The 16,970-nt window shown below is 41.1% G+C and overlaps 1 protein-coding gene across 1 annotated transcript in view; it reads left to right on the top strand.

Annotated features, from left to right (window-relative positions):
- ADAM23 (ADAM metallopeptidase domain 23) overlaps window positions 1–16,431 on the top strand; it is a 727,231-nt gene extending 710,800 nt beyond the window's left edge. Inside the window, 1 exon segment of the mRNA XM_033945744.1 lies at window positions 16,337–16,431. Within this exon segment, the coding sequence (XP_033801635.1) occupies window positions 16,337–16,431 (95 nt within the window).
- The last annotated feature ends 539 nt before the right edge of the window (window positions 16,432–16,970 follow it).

Here is a 16,970-nt window from a genome sequence, read left to right as displayed (position 1 = left end):
CAAGTGTTGAATCCTTAGACACACTGCTATTTAGGGCAGGGTTTTCTTGGTCTAAATGAGTACACCTAAGTTAGGCTCCTCCTGGGCGCCTAAGTCCAACCATGTCCAAAATCCACCCTGAATCTGCCCCTAACCATACCTACTTGCTGGTAGATATCTTCCTTGAAGTGGCAGGCACTTACCAGCTAATTAATTTTTAAATATTTTGTTTAATGGCATGTTCAATCAACAGCATCAATTAAGAAAATGAAGTTAGGTGCCTAGATTAATTAGGCACACCGATCTAGGTGCCTAACTTTAGGTGTCATTTATAGAATCTGAGCCTTAGTGCACAGTAACTTACCATGTGGTCATTTATGCAGATAACACAAATGAACTTAACACTTCCTATTTAGAAGACAGTAAGTCCATCTACACTGTCTGTCACTGTACTTGCTGTTGCTGGTAAAGTTCTTTTCCATAACCATGTGGGAAGATGCAGGCAATACTGCCAATAGTTACCTCACAGACTCTGCAGTAATTTGGGAATATAACCATGCAGTAAGTGCAAAATGCTCTTCAGTTAAAAGGGCTCTTGTGTTTTATTATAACATTTTTTAAATGAGTGTCTTCTATTTCTGTTTTTGTTTTAATGAAATGATGTGAATTTGTTCTCCTAGGTTTATTTTATCTGCATTCATTTATACTTGTTCTTAATTGTCCAGGTATGAAACACATGCCCTGATGACATTTCAGGCACTAAAAATTATTATTTAATGAATTGTATGAGAAAACATTGCCTTGTTTGCAATAGGATTTGAGACTGAGACACTATTGAAATTATATGTAAATGCATATGTATGTTTAATATATATGCTCTATTTGGAAACAGAAATTAGCAGTTCATTACATATATATATATATATATATATATATATATATATATATAACTTTACATATATATATATAACTTTTATACTGTAAACTGCTGTAAACTGAGTTTTGTTTGAAAATTTGTATAGCAAGAGTAGTAAACTAGAAACTAAACTATGTGCTCCTTTTACAAAGGTGTGATAGGGCCTTAATGCGCAGAATAGCACGCACAAAAATGCCGCACGTGCTAGCCACTACCGCCTCCCCTTAAGCAGGCAGTAGTTTTTTGGGTAGCACGTGCTATAGCGTGCGCTAATCCGGTGCGTGCGCTAAAAACGCTAGCGCACCTTTGTAAAAGGAGCCCTATATGTAGAGGGAGAGTGATAGAAAAAGCACTTAATATATAAATATATATTGTGTATATGTATGTGTGTGTGTATATATATATATGTATATTATATGTATATATGCCTAATACCTATAGTCTATATAGAATTTATTAGTTCACATTCAATTTCAAACAAAATTTGTTTGACATTACAAAATATGTATGGAGGAAAGTTTCTGACAAAGTTTGGTATTTTAAATAAATGACCCTTGCCATAGCTATTTTATTCATTTCAACCCTGTTTGATAACTTTTTCATAAAAAAAGAATCTCCCTTTTTCCTCCAAACAGTGAGCATGGCCACTAACAGGCTAATAGGTGCAGTGGCAGGGACCATTCTGGCTCTTGGGGTGATTTTTGGAGGCACAGGGTGGGGAATAGAGTAAGCATTTTCTCAGTTTCAGAGTTTCTTGTCTGGTTCCTACTATGTGAGGTAATTGTGCACACCTAAGCCCTCTGTGTGCTGTCCCATTGGCTTTGTATCATGTGGTGACCGTAATCGTCATGTGATTTTTGAACGTGTCCGTGTCCTGTGATTGCTAATGCAGTGTTGAACCCTCGCCTGTCTGGGACAATGTGGGGCATGCAAAATAAATACATTTGAGAAATATTTTTAACATCCTTGTGATTAAATATAAGGGCCAGATATACTATTTTCCCATAGGTATAAAATAGCAAAACTGTTAAGTATCTCTGACTCTAAATCTTTGTTTTCCATTGTTCTAAAATTATATTAAAATATAAGAAACAAAAATTTAAGGAATGCATATACACAGAAAAGAATGTTGACCTGTTTATGAAACAAAAAAGGCAGCCATTGGAGAGGCATGATGCTTTTACCACTAGGTGTGGCATTGTGCAGCTACCTTTCTAAAACAAGTTTAAGATGTTCAGATAGTTTTTGAGATCTTCAGATTTCCAGTTTCATGGAGAACTGTAGTAGAGAGTTTGCTGATCCCAAGGGTTGAATAAATAGTGTGTTTGGTTTCTTCATGTTCTTTTGTAATGGAATTTTAGCACTGTATGCCAATTGAAATAACAATTAATGTTAATTACTATAAATATAAAGAGATTGTGTTCATTAATGATAAGGGCTCCCAGTCTGTGTTTCTAATTTTTCTACTAAACCAGTGGTTCCCAAACCCTGTCCTGGGGGACCCCCAGCCAGTCGGGTTTTCAAGATATCCCTAATGAATATGCATGAGAGAGATTTGCATATAATGGAAGTGACAGGTATGCAAATCTCTCTCATGCATATTCATTAGGGATATCTTGAAAACCCGACTGGCTGGGGGGTCCCCCAGGACAGGGTTTGGGAACCACTGTACTAAACTATTTGAATTATTGTGAAGCATTCAACTTCAGGGAAGGTTTTTGTTTTCTTTTGCATTTGATACAGAGTGGAAGAAAAATAAGGTCCTATACCTATATATGGAGTGCATTTCTGTAACTCTCTAATTTTAAACTATTATTGTACTGTAACTTAGGGCTCCTTTTATGAAGGTGCGCTAGCATTTTTAATGCACGCACCGGATTAGCGTGCACTAGCTGAAAATCTACCGCCTGCTCAAGAGGAGGCGGTAGCGGCTAGCGTGCACGGCAATTTACATGCACTATTCCGCGCGTTAAGGTCCTAATGCGCCTTCGTAAAAGGAGCCCTTAGTTATGTCTTAAATATTTTAAGAGAATGTGTAAACTCAAAGCTGATTCATCAGTGGACAAAGCAGTTAGAAAAATTGATACTAACAGGCTAAATTAGCACAATACACAGAGCCATAATCTGCATTACTACACATTTGCCATGTTGGAATCCTATTTATCCAAATTGCAGCCACATTTGATTGTAACTAAATTTTCCATAGAGGGAGGCCCAAAGTGTTCTAACCTGTACAGATTTGATTTGGGGGGCCCTTTCTCCTGTTTTTCTTAAAGAGGAATGGGGACCAAAATGTACTAAAATAATGTATATCTGTGTGTGTATGTGTAATATTTTTGAAGTATGTTGCTGTTCCATTGGAAAGAGTTAAGTGTATGTTTATCTTCAATGTACAATATTAGATATTTGCCGTCTTCGTATTTATGCTTGATTTGTTGATAAAACTGAACATTTTAGAAAGACTCTGATTTGTATTTTGATTTTGCACTGTTGCATTGTACTGTTTATTCTATAGATCCAGTGTTTTTTTATTTCTTGCCCAATGTCAGGAATATTTATGGTCAACATTTAAGAATATAACATCTGGGATAAATTTTGACCCTAGAAGTAAGCTGGTGGTTCAATGGCAAGTTCTGTGTACTGCCATGCAGAATGCTTGGGTTTTCTGTGGCTAGGATTCTTTGCCTTGAGCTAGTGAGGGCTAGGAAAAATCTTTGTTCATTTATACAGTCGACTCCATCTAAGTGCACATCGATTAAGCGCATGCTTCAGTTAACCGCAGCCTACCACCATGGTCCCGTTTTTTTACATTAAAGTCAATGGACGTAAACTCCGGATAAATGCAATTCTGATAAGCACACAATCCGCTTATGCGCACTGATGTTATAGGTCCCATCTCTATTCATTCACGTTACGTTCACTCCGGTTAAAAGCAATCACGTTCTCATGTGGATGAGCCACATGTTTCAGATCAGCAGTCTAGGCCTGGCTAGGTGTTCGAACTTTCAGAACTGCACCATGGCATCGCGTGGAGAAAATCTTTGTCTTTGGCTGTACATGTCGATGTCTTAAAGAGACTTGACCAATGGAAGAGTCAGGTCTCTATTTCAAAACATTACAGCTTTCATCCTATCCAGATTTCTCGGATTCACAAAAAAAAAAAAGCAAGCCATATTGAAAGACTGGCAAAACAACAGCAATCCTACCAGGAGACGGAAAAGAATTGGGAAGGCTGGAGACGTTGAACAGGTGTTGCTGCGATGGTTTGCTGAAGCTAGAAGTCGTCAACTTCCAATCAGTAGGCCTCTACTGAAGGAAGAAAGCAGCACAGCTATCCAAAGAACTGGGTGTAGAAGACTTCAAAGCAACAAACGGATGGCTAGAGAGGTAGAAAGTTCATAACAGCTTAAAATTTAAGAAACAGCATGGCGAAAAACAAGACGCAGATGAGTTTGGTGCAGAAAGATGGGTCATGGAAGTGTTACCATCAGTCATTGGTGGATATGAACCATGTGATCTTTTCAGTGCCAATGAGATGTGCCTGTACTGGTGTGCCATCCCTGATGGAACATTGGCTTTCAAATGCAGAAAAACTGTTGGCTTCAAGGTACCAAAGGAACAATTGACATTGCTGCTCAGTTGCAATATGGACGGTAGTGAAAAGCTCGAGCCACTGGTGATTGGGAAGAATCGAAATCTTTGGTGCCTCAAAAAATTAAACGCCTGCCTGTTGAATATTAAAGCAACAAAAATGCATGGATGTCGGTGACACTGTGGATTGAATGATTGCAGAAGCTTGACAATCTGATGAGAAGTCATAGGAGAAACATTGTAATGCTGTGTGATAACTGCGCAGCACACAGCAATGACATAAGACTAACCAACATCAAACTCGTGTTTCTGCCACCAAACACGACATCTTTGATCCAACTGATGGACCAGAGGATAATCGCCAACTTCAAACGTCATTACAGGTAACTTGTCTTAAGATATGTGATGGCAGTGATTGATGCAAGCACGTAATCCAGCCCATGAGCTGCTGAGCTCGCAAGAAAAATTATGATGCTCGACTCTCTTCACATGGTACGTGAGGCGTGGAGTAGAGAGTTGTGCGGGGACAGAAATCCCACCCATCCCCGCCAAAATTCCACCCGTCCCCATCCGTCCCAGCGAGGAATCCCTCCATCCCCACCCGTCCTCGTGAGGAATCTCCTCCGTCCCCACCCGTCCCCGCGAGGAATCCCCTCCATTCCCGCCCGTCCCAATAAACTTCAGAAATAGTTATTTTATTTAATTATGCTACTGAATTAAAGGCTCTGGTAGAAACCCATTTACAAAGTATGTATTCTTCCCAATTAATATTTCCAAATTAATAAAGTCTCTTTGCTTATTTGTAAATGGGTTTCTACCAGAGCCTCTAATGTAAATATAAAATATAAATAAATACCGGTACTCAGCCTACTGCCTTACTCATTAAGTTTACTTCTTCTTAACTTGTCAAACTTATTTTGTTTTTTACAAATCAAAGAGGACCAGTCTGGCAATAGCATGTCTTTATATTCATTTCTTGAATAAAGAGACTTAGAATTACTGCTTACTATTTCCCTAATTAAAGGAAAGCTTGTATTGGGATTTTATTTATATTTATGTGTTGTGTTGTACTGTTAAAAACAAAATATAAAATGTAAATTGCTTTAAGTCCCTTATTAGAGGGAAATGGTGATTCGAAAATGAAATTATGCAGTCCAGTATGTCCAGTGAGAACCCAAATGATGGGTGGATGGATCTTTTCAGATATTTTAAAAATGTTTATGGGTTACAGTTTGAGCATACATAAACTCATTTAAATAAAAACACATTCCATATAAACATGATAACACTTGAATTTTTCCTACCTGCCCTGCTGCAGCACACAGCCGACCGGAAGTCTTCCCGATGTCAGCGTTGACGTCGGAGGGAGGGAGGGCTTTGCTTAAGCCCACCCTCCGACGTCAGCATTGACATTATGGAAGACTTCCGGTCGGCTGTGTGCTGCAGCAGGGCAGGTAGGAAAAAGAAGACGAGCCTCACAGCTCGAGTTTGCATCTAACCCCGCAGGATCCCCGCGACTCTAGGAAGTGTCCCCACGGGATCCCCGCGACCCTAAGGGGCATCCCCAAGGAATCCCCGTGACCCTAGGGGGCGTCCCCACAGGATCGCCGTGACCCAAAGGGGGAACCCGCGGGATCCCCGCAGGTCCTGCGGGATTCCCGTCTTCCCCGTTCAGCTCTCTAGCGTGGAGTTGGGTCTCATCATCAATGATTTCAAATTGCTATCGACGGGCGAGCTTCATTCACGCATCTGATGAGACAACTGAAACAGACACTTTATCCATTGAACTCCCAGTTGGACTCTTGCCACAAGAGTTTGAGCTGTATGTCGCCGTTGACAACGATGTGCCCACATCATTTGACAACACTAATTCTGATATCTGTACAATCATAAAGGACACTACAGACAACCAAGAGTCTGATGAGGATGGAGATACTGCTGCGGTCATCACAACTAATGAAATACCTGCAGAGATTGTTTCCTTCCCGGACACACTGAAATCTCTACACATGCTGCATTGTTATGTGGAGATAAATGGATGTCACGACTATGGACAGTTTTACAGCATCAGTAGTCAGATACACAGCCTGAATCGTGCAATCTGCGTGCAGAAAACAATGACTGATTATTTCAATAAAATGTTGGTTTAAAAAAGGTTTACAGTGTATTGCATTAGACGGAACAGTGCTGATTCTAAAACTGAATTGTTTTATGTGTGTTTTTTACTGAATAAAAGTTTTATTGTATTGGACTACAGTGTACTGTGATTTTTCATGACTAAATAGTGGTACTCTGATTAAGCGCACACTCCGTTTAAGTGCACATCGCGGTCCGGAGGACTTGCACTTAAGTGGAATTGACTGTAGATTCTGAATGGAGGATATTACTGAATAGCAGCACTTACACACCAGGCTCAGGAACCATGCTATCTAGGCTCCTCAGGGAACTAAGACTTGTGGTGTGTTGCTGAGTACTATTTCTACAATGGCAGGGTTAAACTGGCAGAGGAGGGAGGGGAAATAAGTTAGCAATGAACACCCTAAGCTCTGATTTTATTTGAGCTGGAAGCCCAAAGGAGTAAAACAAAACCTCCCACTCCTGACAGTTTTTGACAGTGTAGAATGAGCAGGATTTAGGTAATGTGTGACCAGGCAGTAAAAAGAAGTGTCACCAAGAGTTAAACTGAATATTTTGTTATCTGTCTGTGCATTTTGTTATTATATAGGTATAATTTATTACGTTGTAGACTTTGTGTTTCATGGTTCTGAAAAAGCTCTTGAGTACACAGTATATATTGTTGGGCAGCTAGCTTTCACATTTCTCACCCTCTTATTCCCTTTTATCTGCTTCCCATTACCACATTTCTACTGTTATATACTCATTATTTTGCTTACTCATCTCCTTGACAACTCTCTCACATTGATCAACCATTTCTAGCATCTCCCCTCCTTATTGCTTACTCCTCACTCATTCTCTTCCTCTCTTTCTTTCTTTCTTTCTCTCTCACTCCCACTAGTTTAACATCTCTCTTTTCTGCCCTTCCACTCCCTCCTCCCAAGTCTGACATCTCTCCTCCCTCCCCCCTTCCAGCCCCTCCGCATTTCTCTGTTCATCTGTCCTCTCCCTCTTCTGCTCTCCCTGAGTCATCCATCTATCCCTCCTCCTTCTGTCCCCTCCCCTGAATCTCTTTCCCTCTCTCCATTTGCCCTCTCTACCAAATCCATCTCTCCCTCTTCCCATTTTGCCCTCTCTACCAAATCCATCTCTCCCCATTTTGCCTCCTCCACATTAGAGAGCTGCATGGGAACAGGGACAATGGGAATCCCGCAGGACCTGCAGGGATCCTGTTGGTACCCCCTTCGGGTCACAGGGATCCCCTGGGGGTGGTCTTGGGGATCCCACGGGGTAGGAGGCAGATTGAGCCAAGGGACTTGAATATCTTGGTGCGTACGCCTCCTTTTTTTGCCCTTTATCTGGCTTCTCTATGCAGTGTGCAGCGCTTCCAGCACGCTACCTGTAGCCAACCCGGAAGTCTTCCCCTGACATCAGAATTGACATCAGAGGGAAGGCTTCACATCAGCCAAGTGCAGTGTGCAGGGCCCACTGCCCTGCATAGAAGTGTGGCTGAAGGCAGGAAGGTACAGTCTTGCGGGACGGAGGCAGAAAAGGAGGGAGGGAGCGAATGAGCACTCGTGCATTGCACCAAAGAGGAAGTGCATTGGGACACAGAAGGGAGGGGCCCAAATGTGGGACACAGAAGGGAGGGAGGGAGTGTGTTTTGGACACAGAAGGAGGGAGGGGGCAAGAACTTGGGAGAGAGGATGGAGGCAGGTAGGGAAAGAGGTACTGAGGTGGGGGAGGGAATAGAAAGGGAGAATTGTTGGGCATGAATGTGTCAGTGAGAGAGAAGGCATGAGTGTGTCAGTGGGAGGGAGATGATATGTACGGGGAATGGAAGAAAGAGGAGAATTTTTGGTCATAGGGAGGGAGTGAGGTACAGATGATAGGAGAGAGAAAGATAAGAGGGAGAAATATGGTGGTGGAAAGAGAACAGTGGGACAGATTGAAAGGGATGCAAGAGAGAGGAATGTTGGACATAGTGGTGGAGGGAATGGAAGCAGAGATGTGGCATAGTGCTGGAGAGGGGTGATAGAAGAAGAAATGTTGGGCATGGGTTGGTGGGCAGGGATGAAAGATGTTGCACATGGTCCGGGGGATGAAAGAGGGATAAATGTTGGACCATGGTAGGAGGAACCAATGGACAGTAACAGAAGAATTTGCAGAAGATGGGAAAGCGGAAAAAAAGGAATTGGATAGAAAAATAAGGTTCCAGATAACAAAGGTAAAAAAAGGAATTTATTGACTAAAATATGTTAGCTTTGGGAAATGTATATAGCAGATGTCTTTGTATTGTGTTCAAAAGAAAAGGAAATGCATTTCTGGTTTCATTTCTACAGTACTTGCTGACCCTTGCTGTGGGGATCCCCAATCACCACCAGCAGAGGACCCAAGCACCACCAGGAGAGGACCTCCTGCAGACATGGTCAGAGCTCCCCTTCACTAAGTGCAGCAGTCGCTGGCAGCATCCCTCAGCCACTGAGGTGCCAGCATCTGTAACTCGGGGACATTACTGCTGCCTGCAAGCTTGGCAAAAGGGACTCCTGGCCACCCGCACAGGAAATCCTCAGCTGACATAGCTTGGGAGTCCTCATCACCTGAGTATTTATATTTTATATTTACATTAGAGGCTCTGGCGGAAACCTGCTTACAAAATATGTATTCTTCCCAATTAATATTTCCAAATTAATAAAGTGTCTTTGCTTATTTGTAAATGGGTCTTTACCAGATCCTTTAATTCAGTAGCATAATTAAATGAAATAAGTACTTCTAAAGTTTATAGGGACAGGCGGGGACAGATTTGATTCCAGTAGGGACGGGTGGAGATGGTTTTTGACTCCAGCGGCGACGGGTTTGATTCTACCGGGGATGGGCGGGGACAGGCTTGATTTCTGTCCCTGTGCAACTCTCTACTCCACATCCATTTCTCCCTGATCCACTTTGCTGTCCCCCATGTCCATTTCTCCCTCTCTTGCTCCCTTTCTCCTCCTCCAAATCCAACTCTCACTGTCCCCCTCTCCCCCTTCTGCCGTCCCCATCTCACCCTGTCCCTCACAAATCTGACATCTTTCCATCCCTCCTTCCCAACCATACCCCATTCCTGAGTCTCACATCTCTCCCTCCTTCCCTCATTTGAGTCTCACATCTCTCCCTCCTTCCCCCACTCCCTTCCCCAAGACCTATATCACTTACTCTCCTCCATTCCCTTCCCCAAGACCTATATTGCTTCCTCCTCTCCTCCCCTAAATCTGAAATGTCTTGAGAGGGGCCTTATTTCTAGGCAGCACTCCGGTAGAAGTGGCATCTTCCTGCTGGCCAACATACCTTTTGGTCAGTGCTCTCTGCCCCATTCCTTCCCCGACATCTACTCCTTCTCCGCTCCCCCCCTCCTCTGTATATGTACCTTGAATTTCTTGCAAAAGTGGATGGGTGGCGGAAACAATTCACAACATCTCTCTGCCACCAACCCCAGCATCTTCTATCCACTGCGGCCCACCCTCTCTGACAACTTTCTGAGGCAGGCCATAATGGAGAGAAGACGCCAGTGGCAGAGTGACATTGTGAATTTGTTCCACCACCCAGCAAATTTTACAAGAAATTCAAGGTAGACATGCTGGGAGGGAGGAGTAAATGTTGGGGAAGGGACGCAGCAGAGAGAGCTGACTAACAGGTAAACTGGCCGGCAGGCAGCAAGATGCCGCTCCCATGAGAGTGCCGAGGCCACCGCCTCAGTTGGTGTTTCTATTCCCACAGGATCCCAGTTGACTCTGTTACTACTGTTAATTTTGGGGGAGGCCATGTCCCCTGTGGCCTCTCCCCGTTCTGATGCTTATGTTACAACCACTGTAGGAACTCGCATCAGCCATTTTGAGTAGTTATACTGCACAGGGCAGGCGTATAGGAAGTAAAGATGCAAATGGAAGAAAAAATAGCTGACACAGTAAAATAGGGGGACAGGACATTTTTTGGATTTACAGTAGTACCTTGGTTTGCGAGAATAATTCATTCCAGAAGCATGCTCGTAAATCAAAGCGAGTTTCCCCTTAGGAAGTAAGGGAAACTTGGATGATTCGTTCTACATCCCAGAAAGACACCCCCACCCCCGAGGCCACTGGTGCTGCTCGCTTCCACACAACCCTGGGAACCGGCTTCTCTCCCCCCACAGCCCACCCTCAAGCCCTTTCCTCCAACAGACACTGGCACGTACCAACCCACAGGACATCCAACAGAGCCTGCCACTGAAGTTCCATGCAGGGCTGCAGCGGGGCCTTGAGCATCTGCACATGCTCAAGTCCTTCTGGCTCCCACCCTCTCCAAAATTCTCAGATTCTCAGAGAGGGTGGGAGACAGAAGGCCTTGAGCAGCTCAGATGCTCAAGGCCCTGCAGCAGCCTAGCATGGAATTTCAGCGGCAGGCTATTTCAGCACCAGCACTTGGATGTCCTGTGGGTTGGTGCGTGCCAGTATCCACTGGGGGTGGGTCGCAGGGGGAGAGAAGCCGGTTCTCGGGGTGGGGTGGGGTGACATGCTCGGATTGCGAGTTAAAGTTTGCTCGAGTGTTTTGTTTGTCTTGCCAAACACTCACAAGCCACGTTACTCGCAAACCGAGGTTTGACTGTATTAGTGATAAGAGGAAGTGCAAAAGTGGCATTGTGAGACTCAAAAGTGAAGAGGAAAATAGCACAGTTGTTTACCTTAACAGGTGTTATCCAGGGACAGCAGGCAGATATTCTCACGTGTGGGTGATGTCATCCACGGAGCCCCGGTATGGAAGGTCCCAAGTTCATCGCCACTTTAAGAACTTTAGAAAGTTTGTGACCAACCGCACCACGCATGCACGAGTGCCTTCCCACCCGATGTAGGTGCGTGGCCCCTCAGTTTAGATAGCCAGCAAGGAAGCCAACCAGTGGAGGTGGGTGGGTTGTGAGAATATCTGCCTACTGTCCCTGGATAACACCTGTTACGGTAAGTAACTATGCTTTATCCCAGAACAAGAAGGTAGCATATTCTCACATGTGGGTGACCTCCAAGCTAACTAAAAAGGGATGGAGGGAGTATTGGCCTTTGTTTAGGAAAATAAATTCTGTAATACTGCTTGGTCGAAGTGGCCATCCCATCTGGAAAAAAATTCCAGACAGTAATGTGAAGTGAATGTATGAACCGAGGATCAAGTGGCAGCTTTTCAGATTTCCTCTATAAGAGTGGAATGGAGAAAAGCTACTGAAGCTGCCATTGCTCTAACTTTATGGGCTATGATTCAGTTGCTACTGTTTAAATCATAGGGTTTTTATGCATCAAACTGTCCGTTTTTCTTATTTTTTTCTTTGAATAATTGCTTGGACAGACAGTGGAGATATGCTTTTTATTGATAATACTGATGCTGAGAAGTAGTAGAAGTAGGACTTTTGAGAATGTAATGTGTTCTTTGCATTGGGTTTTTTTAGTTCCTTTTTGTGAGGGGATTAGGAAGAAAGTTGTGGGTTTGGCTGGGTGATGGGTATTAGACATGTGATTGCATTCATAGTTGACTAGTATGAGAAGTTAGGGAATGGGAATGGATATGAGTCGACAAGAAAAGGCAGAAAGGATTGGTGGCGTTGTTAGTGGGGAGAAGGGAATTGTAGGCTAGAATTCTGGGTGGAGGTTGGATACTTACTCCCCAATATTCAGCACTGTTTAATCAGTCAGCAATAGCCACTCACTGCTTAAATTGCATTTAACTGGATATCAACAAATATTCAATGGGATATAACCAGTTATCTCCACTTAATATTTACAGTTGGTGCCAATATTCAGCACTGGGTTTAGCGGTTAAATAGGACCACATAAATAGCAGTCCTATCTTTAACTGCTAGGAAGTTAACTGGTTAGCACAATTGGCTTAACCAGTTAAGTTCTGGTGTCCAGAAATGAAACCGTAAATTCAATGCCGAGTGCCACATACGGCATGGCATTGAATTTCTGGGTTCAGTGCCAGGAGCGAGCTGTCACATCACTTCTGGCTGAATATCAGCTCCCTAGAATCTTAGAGGCTCTGAGGGTATTTATCATATGTTTTAGAGTGTGGAAGTATATTTTTGATTGAATAGGCTTAGAATGAGATCATGAAATGTATTAGGCATAGGATCTCCTGTAAAGATATATAAACTATTGATTTCTTAAGAAGGTATGTTTAACCTGCTTAAAATAGACATGGCTGAATGATATCATAAAGCATTGCAAATGGATTGTGTGAGAGAAAACTTTTGTCTCATCTGGTGGGTAACAGGCTAGGGTGACCATTTTGATTGATACAAACAAACCCCATTACCAAAATAGTAGTGGATCCCACAGACAGATTACAGTGACAAGATCAACAACTGATGCTTACAAATATTTGTTTATATTTATAGAAATGAGAGATATTTACATATACTACCTCCCTGGTATGTAAATCTCTCTCATGCATATTTATTGTGATTATCCTGAAAACCTGACCAGTCTGTAGATCTTGAAGACCATAATTAAGTAAGCATATGCAATCTTTTTTTTCCCAAGCACACCAGAAGAAAATTGAGCTATCTTTATGAAGTGCATTATGAACACATTATGATTCCCACTTATACAAAAGATATGGTTGAAATTTATGATTTTCATACAAAATATTTTGGAAATATCCACTGCCTATCCCTTTCATAACCTATATCAGTTGTTCTCAAGTCAGTCTTGGAGTACCCCTATTATATGCAAATCTCTTTCATGCATATTCATTGTGGATATCCTTAAAACCTGAATGGCAAAGGGGTACTCCATGATCAACTTGGGAAACATTGACCCTATATTACATTACATTAGTGATTTCTATTCCGCCATTACCTTGCAGTTCAAGGCGGATTACATTCAAACTAAAAACAAGAATTACATTCAAATTAAAAGGAATAGAATAAACGATGACATATCCCCTTCTATATCAATGCTTATCAATCCAGTGTGACATCACCAGTCACTGGCCAATCCAGTGAACTGGATTTTCAGTGGGAGATAGGTGGCTAAGTATCACGGAATATCAGGGGGCTTGTTTTAAAAGCTTGCTTCTCAAATAAACCCTTTTTATCATCCACTAGTTGTTCTTCTGGCTGTTTTTTCCTTTTCTCAGGACCTTTGCTGCGACTTGGCTTTGCCTCTCTGTATTCTTCTCAAATACCAACATACACTTAAATATGTGGGTACATTTACATGTATGTTGCTGTATTGGCCTTAATAGATATGGACATTGACATTTGTAAATGGATGATCCTACTGCATATGCCATTCCTATTCCATTTCGGCATATCCTTTTTTAAAATTCTGATAGAAATTAACATGTCCCAACTTGGATTTATCAATTCCTGTTTCTACGTTTTATTTAAAATGGGAGTTTTGGCATCCTATAGATGGCCCACTTTTTCTGACTGAGCATATTTGTTCATTACTTTTAAAATTACGTCTCTTTTTTTTTTTTTTTTTTGAAGTTGCATAATAAAAGAAGAGAATGTGAGTAAACTGAGGGTTTTAAGTATTTTGCAGGTATATAGAATAGTAAATAAAAGATAGACCTAGATTATTTTTGCCCCTGTATAAGTGACTTGTTGGATCAGTATTCAACTGTTGCAGTCAGTTGTTTGTAAAGTACATTTATTGACTTTGCTATTCCAAATTTATGTTGGAAGTAGTTTGTACTTGAGAGGTGGAATGTTTGTGATAGTTGTTGATGTTTCTTCACTACTGAATTTGGTTTTCATTCTGATTGTAATCTCAGATTCTAATGAAGTTCCACAAATGAAAAATAATAAAAACCATCAGCCTCTGCATTCAAAAAATATTCAAATCTTCAGTGCCACTATCTGTAACTGGATAATGGCCAGTGCTGAATATCCAAAAAATGCAGTCAGCACCCTGTTTTTATCCAGATAGTGGTGATATTCTGTTGTTCAGATGACAGAATATTGCTACTATTTTGATAAATTCTGGGACTCCCTCTGCTTCACTTTGGTAGTAGTCATATAGGCCCCCTTTTACAAAGCTCAATAGTGCAGGCTGGCGCAGTAAATGCTCCAAAACCCATAGTGATTGAATGGGCATTGGAGAATTTGCTGTGTGGCACTCGCCTGTGCAGCTTTGTAAAAGGTTGTCATAATGCTGAAGCATTATGTAAGGATATTGAGAGGTACTGTCTGGATAGTGCAGTGTTATTAATCTGGAGAACAGATACTTTTGAATATTGATCTGTATGTATCAATCTTGCTCTTATTTGAACTATACAGTTACATAAACCTATGGAAAGTACCACATGTAAGAATGATTGTTCTTTACTTATTGATGCATGACTCTGTTTACTCCTATGCTAACAGCTGAAATCAGGGAAACCTGCAAAGTGATATGCACATTGCTTTCTGTAGAATATCACAAAGGTTAGAGAGGCAGATTAAAAATGAAATATAGCGTTCATACTTGAGTTCCAATATAGAGTGGTCCTATTGGGTGACCCAAATAGTTGTATTGTGCATGAGAGCTTTGTAACATGACCATAAAGATAGCTCTGTAATATGACCATCTTTCTGTAGTTTTAACTGTTCTTTTTCATGTATTGTGTTCTGGAGTGTTGTCCTTTATAATTCCGGGGAGGGGAAAGGGGGTTCATAAACTGTGTGATATGCAAAAGAGCATTAGTTACCACAGCTTAAGAAAATAAGAAAATGCAGCTCTATATTCAGATGGAATTAGCAGTATTTAGAGAGCTATGCATTTAGAGTTTAGCATTCAGATGGAAAAGGAAATAGCAGAAGAACATGTTATACACTTGCTATCCCACTTACTACTTTGCACATACTTCTGTGCCTTGAGTCATAGTTTTTCTCAATGACAACATGGCACTTAATGTGTGAGACTCTTAACTGAGCCTCAAGTGCCCTCTTACCCTTTGCAGAAAATTACTCAAATGGATTTTGTTCCCTCTGTTTTTTATCTTGTTCTTTGCCCCTTGTTCTTCAGTGACTGCTTGAGGACATGAAGAGCTGCTTTGATGTTTTGAATGTTTAAGTAGGAATGGAGTATGCACTCCAACTTTAGATCTTTGCTTTAAAAATCAAAATACATACAATTGAATTAAAATAAAACCCAATGCATGCATATTCAGCATCCCACCTCCTCCAGTCTCTGACCTGGGTAAAACTTAAGTGCTAATGAAATGTCATGGATTAGTGTGAAATCCTATTTAAACAACATTAAAATATATTTACAGTGGGTTGAGGGAATAAATAACTACAACCACATCAGGGTTTGGGTTTTTTTACCCTCTAAACATATTTAATTTATTTTTTAATACTGATTTTGCATATTAAGAATATTGTGATTCCTTCAAATATTTTATGACTTATGTGCCCCCAAGGATTTCTTTTAAGCAAGACAGTAAAATTGGGACAATGTTGTTAATCTCAAAGGTCCTTATTCATTAAGGATTTTCCCACAAGCACAACATTTGAGAAAACCTTACTGAATAGGGCCTCCTAGCTGCAAAAAAATATATATAGTGCAGCTATAAATTTTATAGTACAAAATGTAATACATTTATAGTTTGAGCCCTTTGAAAATCTTTAGGCACAGTCTCTTTGGTTATTTGAGTTTTCTTTCTTCTTAAAACACTTGTCTACATTTCCCTTGTTGCGAATGAAGTGGTTGGTTCTTATGTCTTTCTTCCCATAATCCTTTGTCACAGGTCCTAGTGCCACCAATCTTATAATAGGTTCCATCGCTGGTGCCATCCTGGTAGCAGCAATTGTCCTTGGGGGGACAGGATGGGGCTTTAAGTAAGCAATGACGCATGTCTTCTCTTCAGTGGCTATGGCATTTCTCTTTTCTGCTTAATACTACAAGGTTTTGAGTTCCTGCTACAAGAATCTCCCTTAAAAAAATAGAAGAAAGAAAGAAAAACAACAAAGATTACATGTTTATGCTTACTCTAAGAAGGAGAGAAAAACATTATAAATTATAAAATGGTGCAAAGTTGGAGCTTAAAAAGACAGAGAACAAGTAATTCCCCCACCATCACCACAACCACCAAAAAAACAGGAGCAAAAATCAGAAAATGAAATAAAGTGCATGAGTTAGATTGTGAAGAAACTCCATATATCTGTATGTTAATCTGTTTTACTCTGCATAGATCAGCCATGCAAAGTATCACTAGACATAAAACAAATCAGAAAAATGTGCTGTTATGTAAACATTAATGGTTTGTACAGAGCTGCAGAGTATTGAGGTATGAACAAAGGGATTTATAATTCATACATGTTTTATGAAAACCTGCATAGGTATGCACAACGCAGAAATAGAAGATTAGATAAGATTAGATA

Source organism: Geotrypetes seraphini, chromosome 5, assembly GCF_902459505.1.
Source record: "Geotrypetes seraphini chromosome 5, aGeoSer1.1, whole genome shotgun sequence".
In the NCBI taxonomy this organism is placed as follows: Eukaryota; Metazoa; Chordata; class Amphibia; order Gymnophiona; family Dermophiidae; genus Geotrypetes; species Geotrypetes seraphini.
The sequence above is the reverse complement of the archived record's forward strand: the minus strand, read 5'-3'. Positions and strand labels throughout refer to the sequence as shown.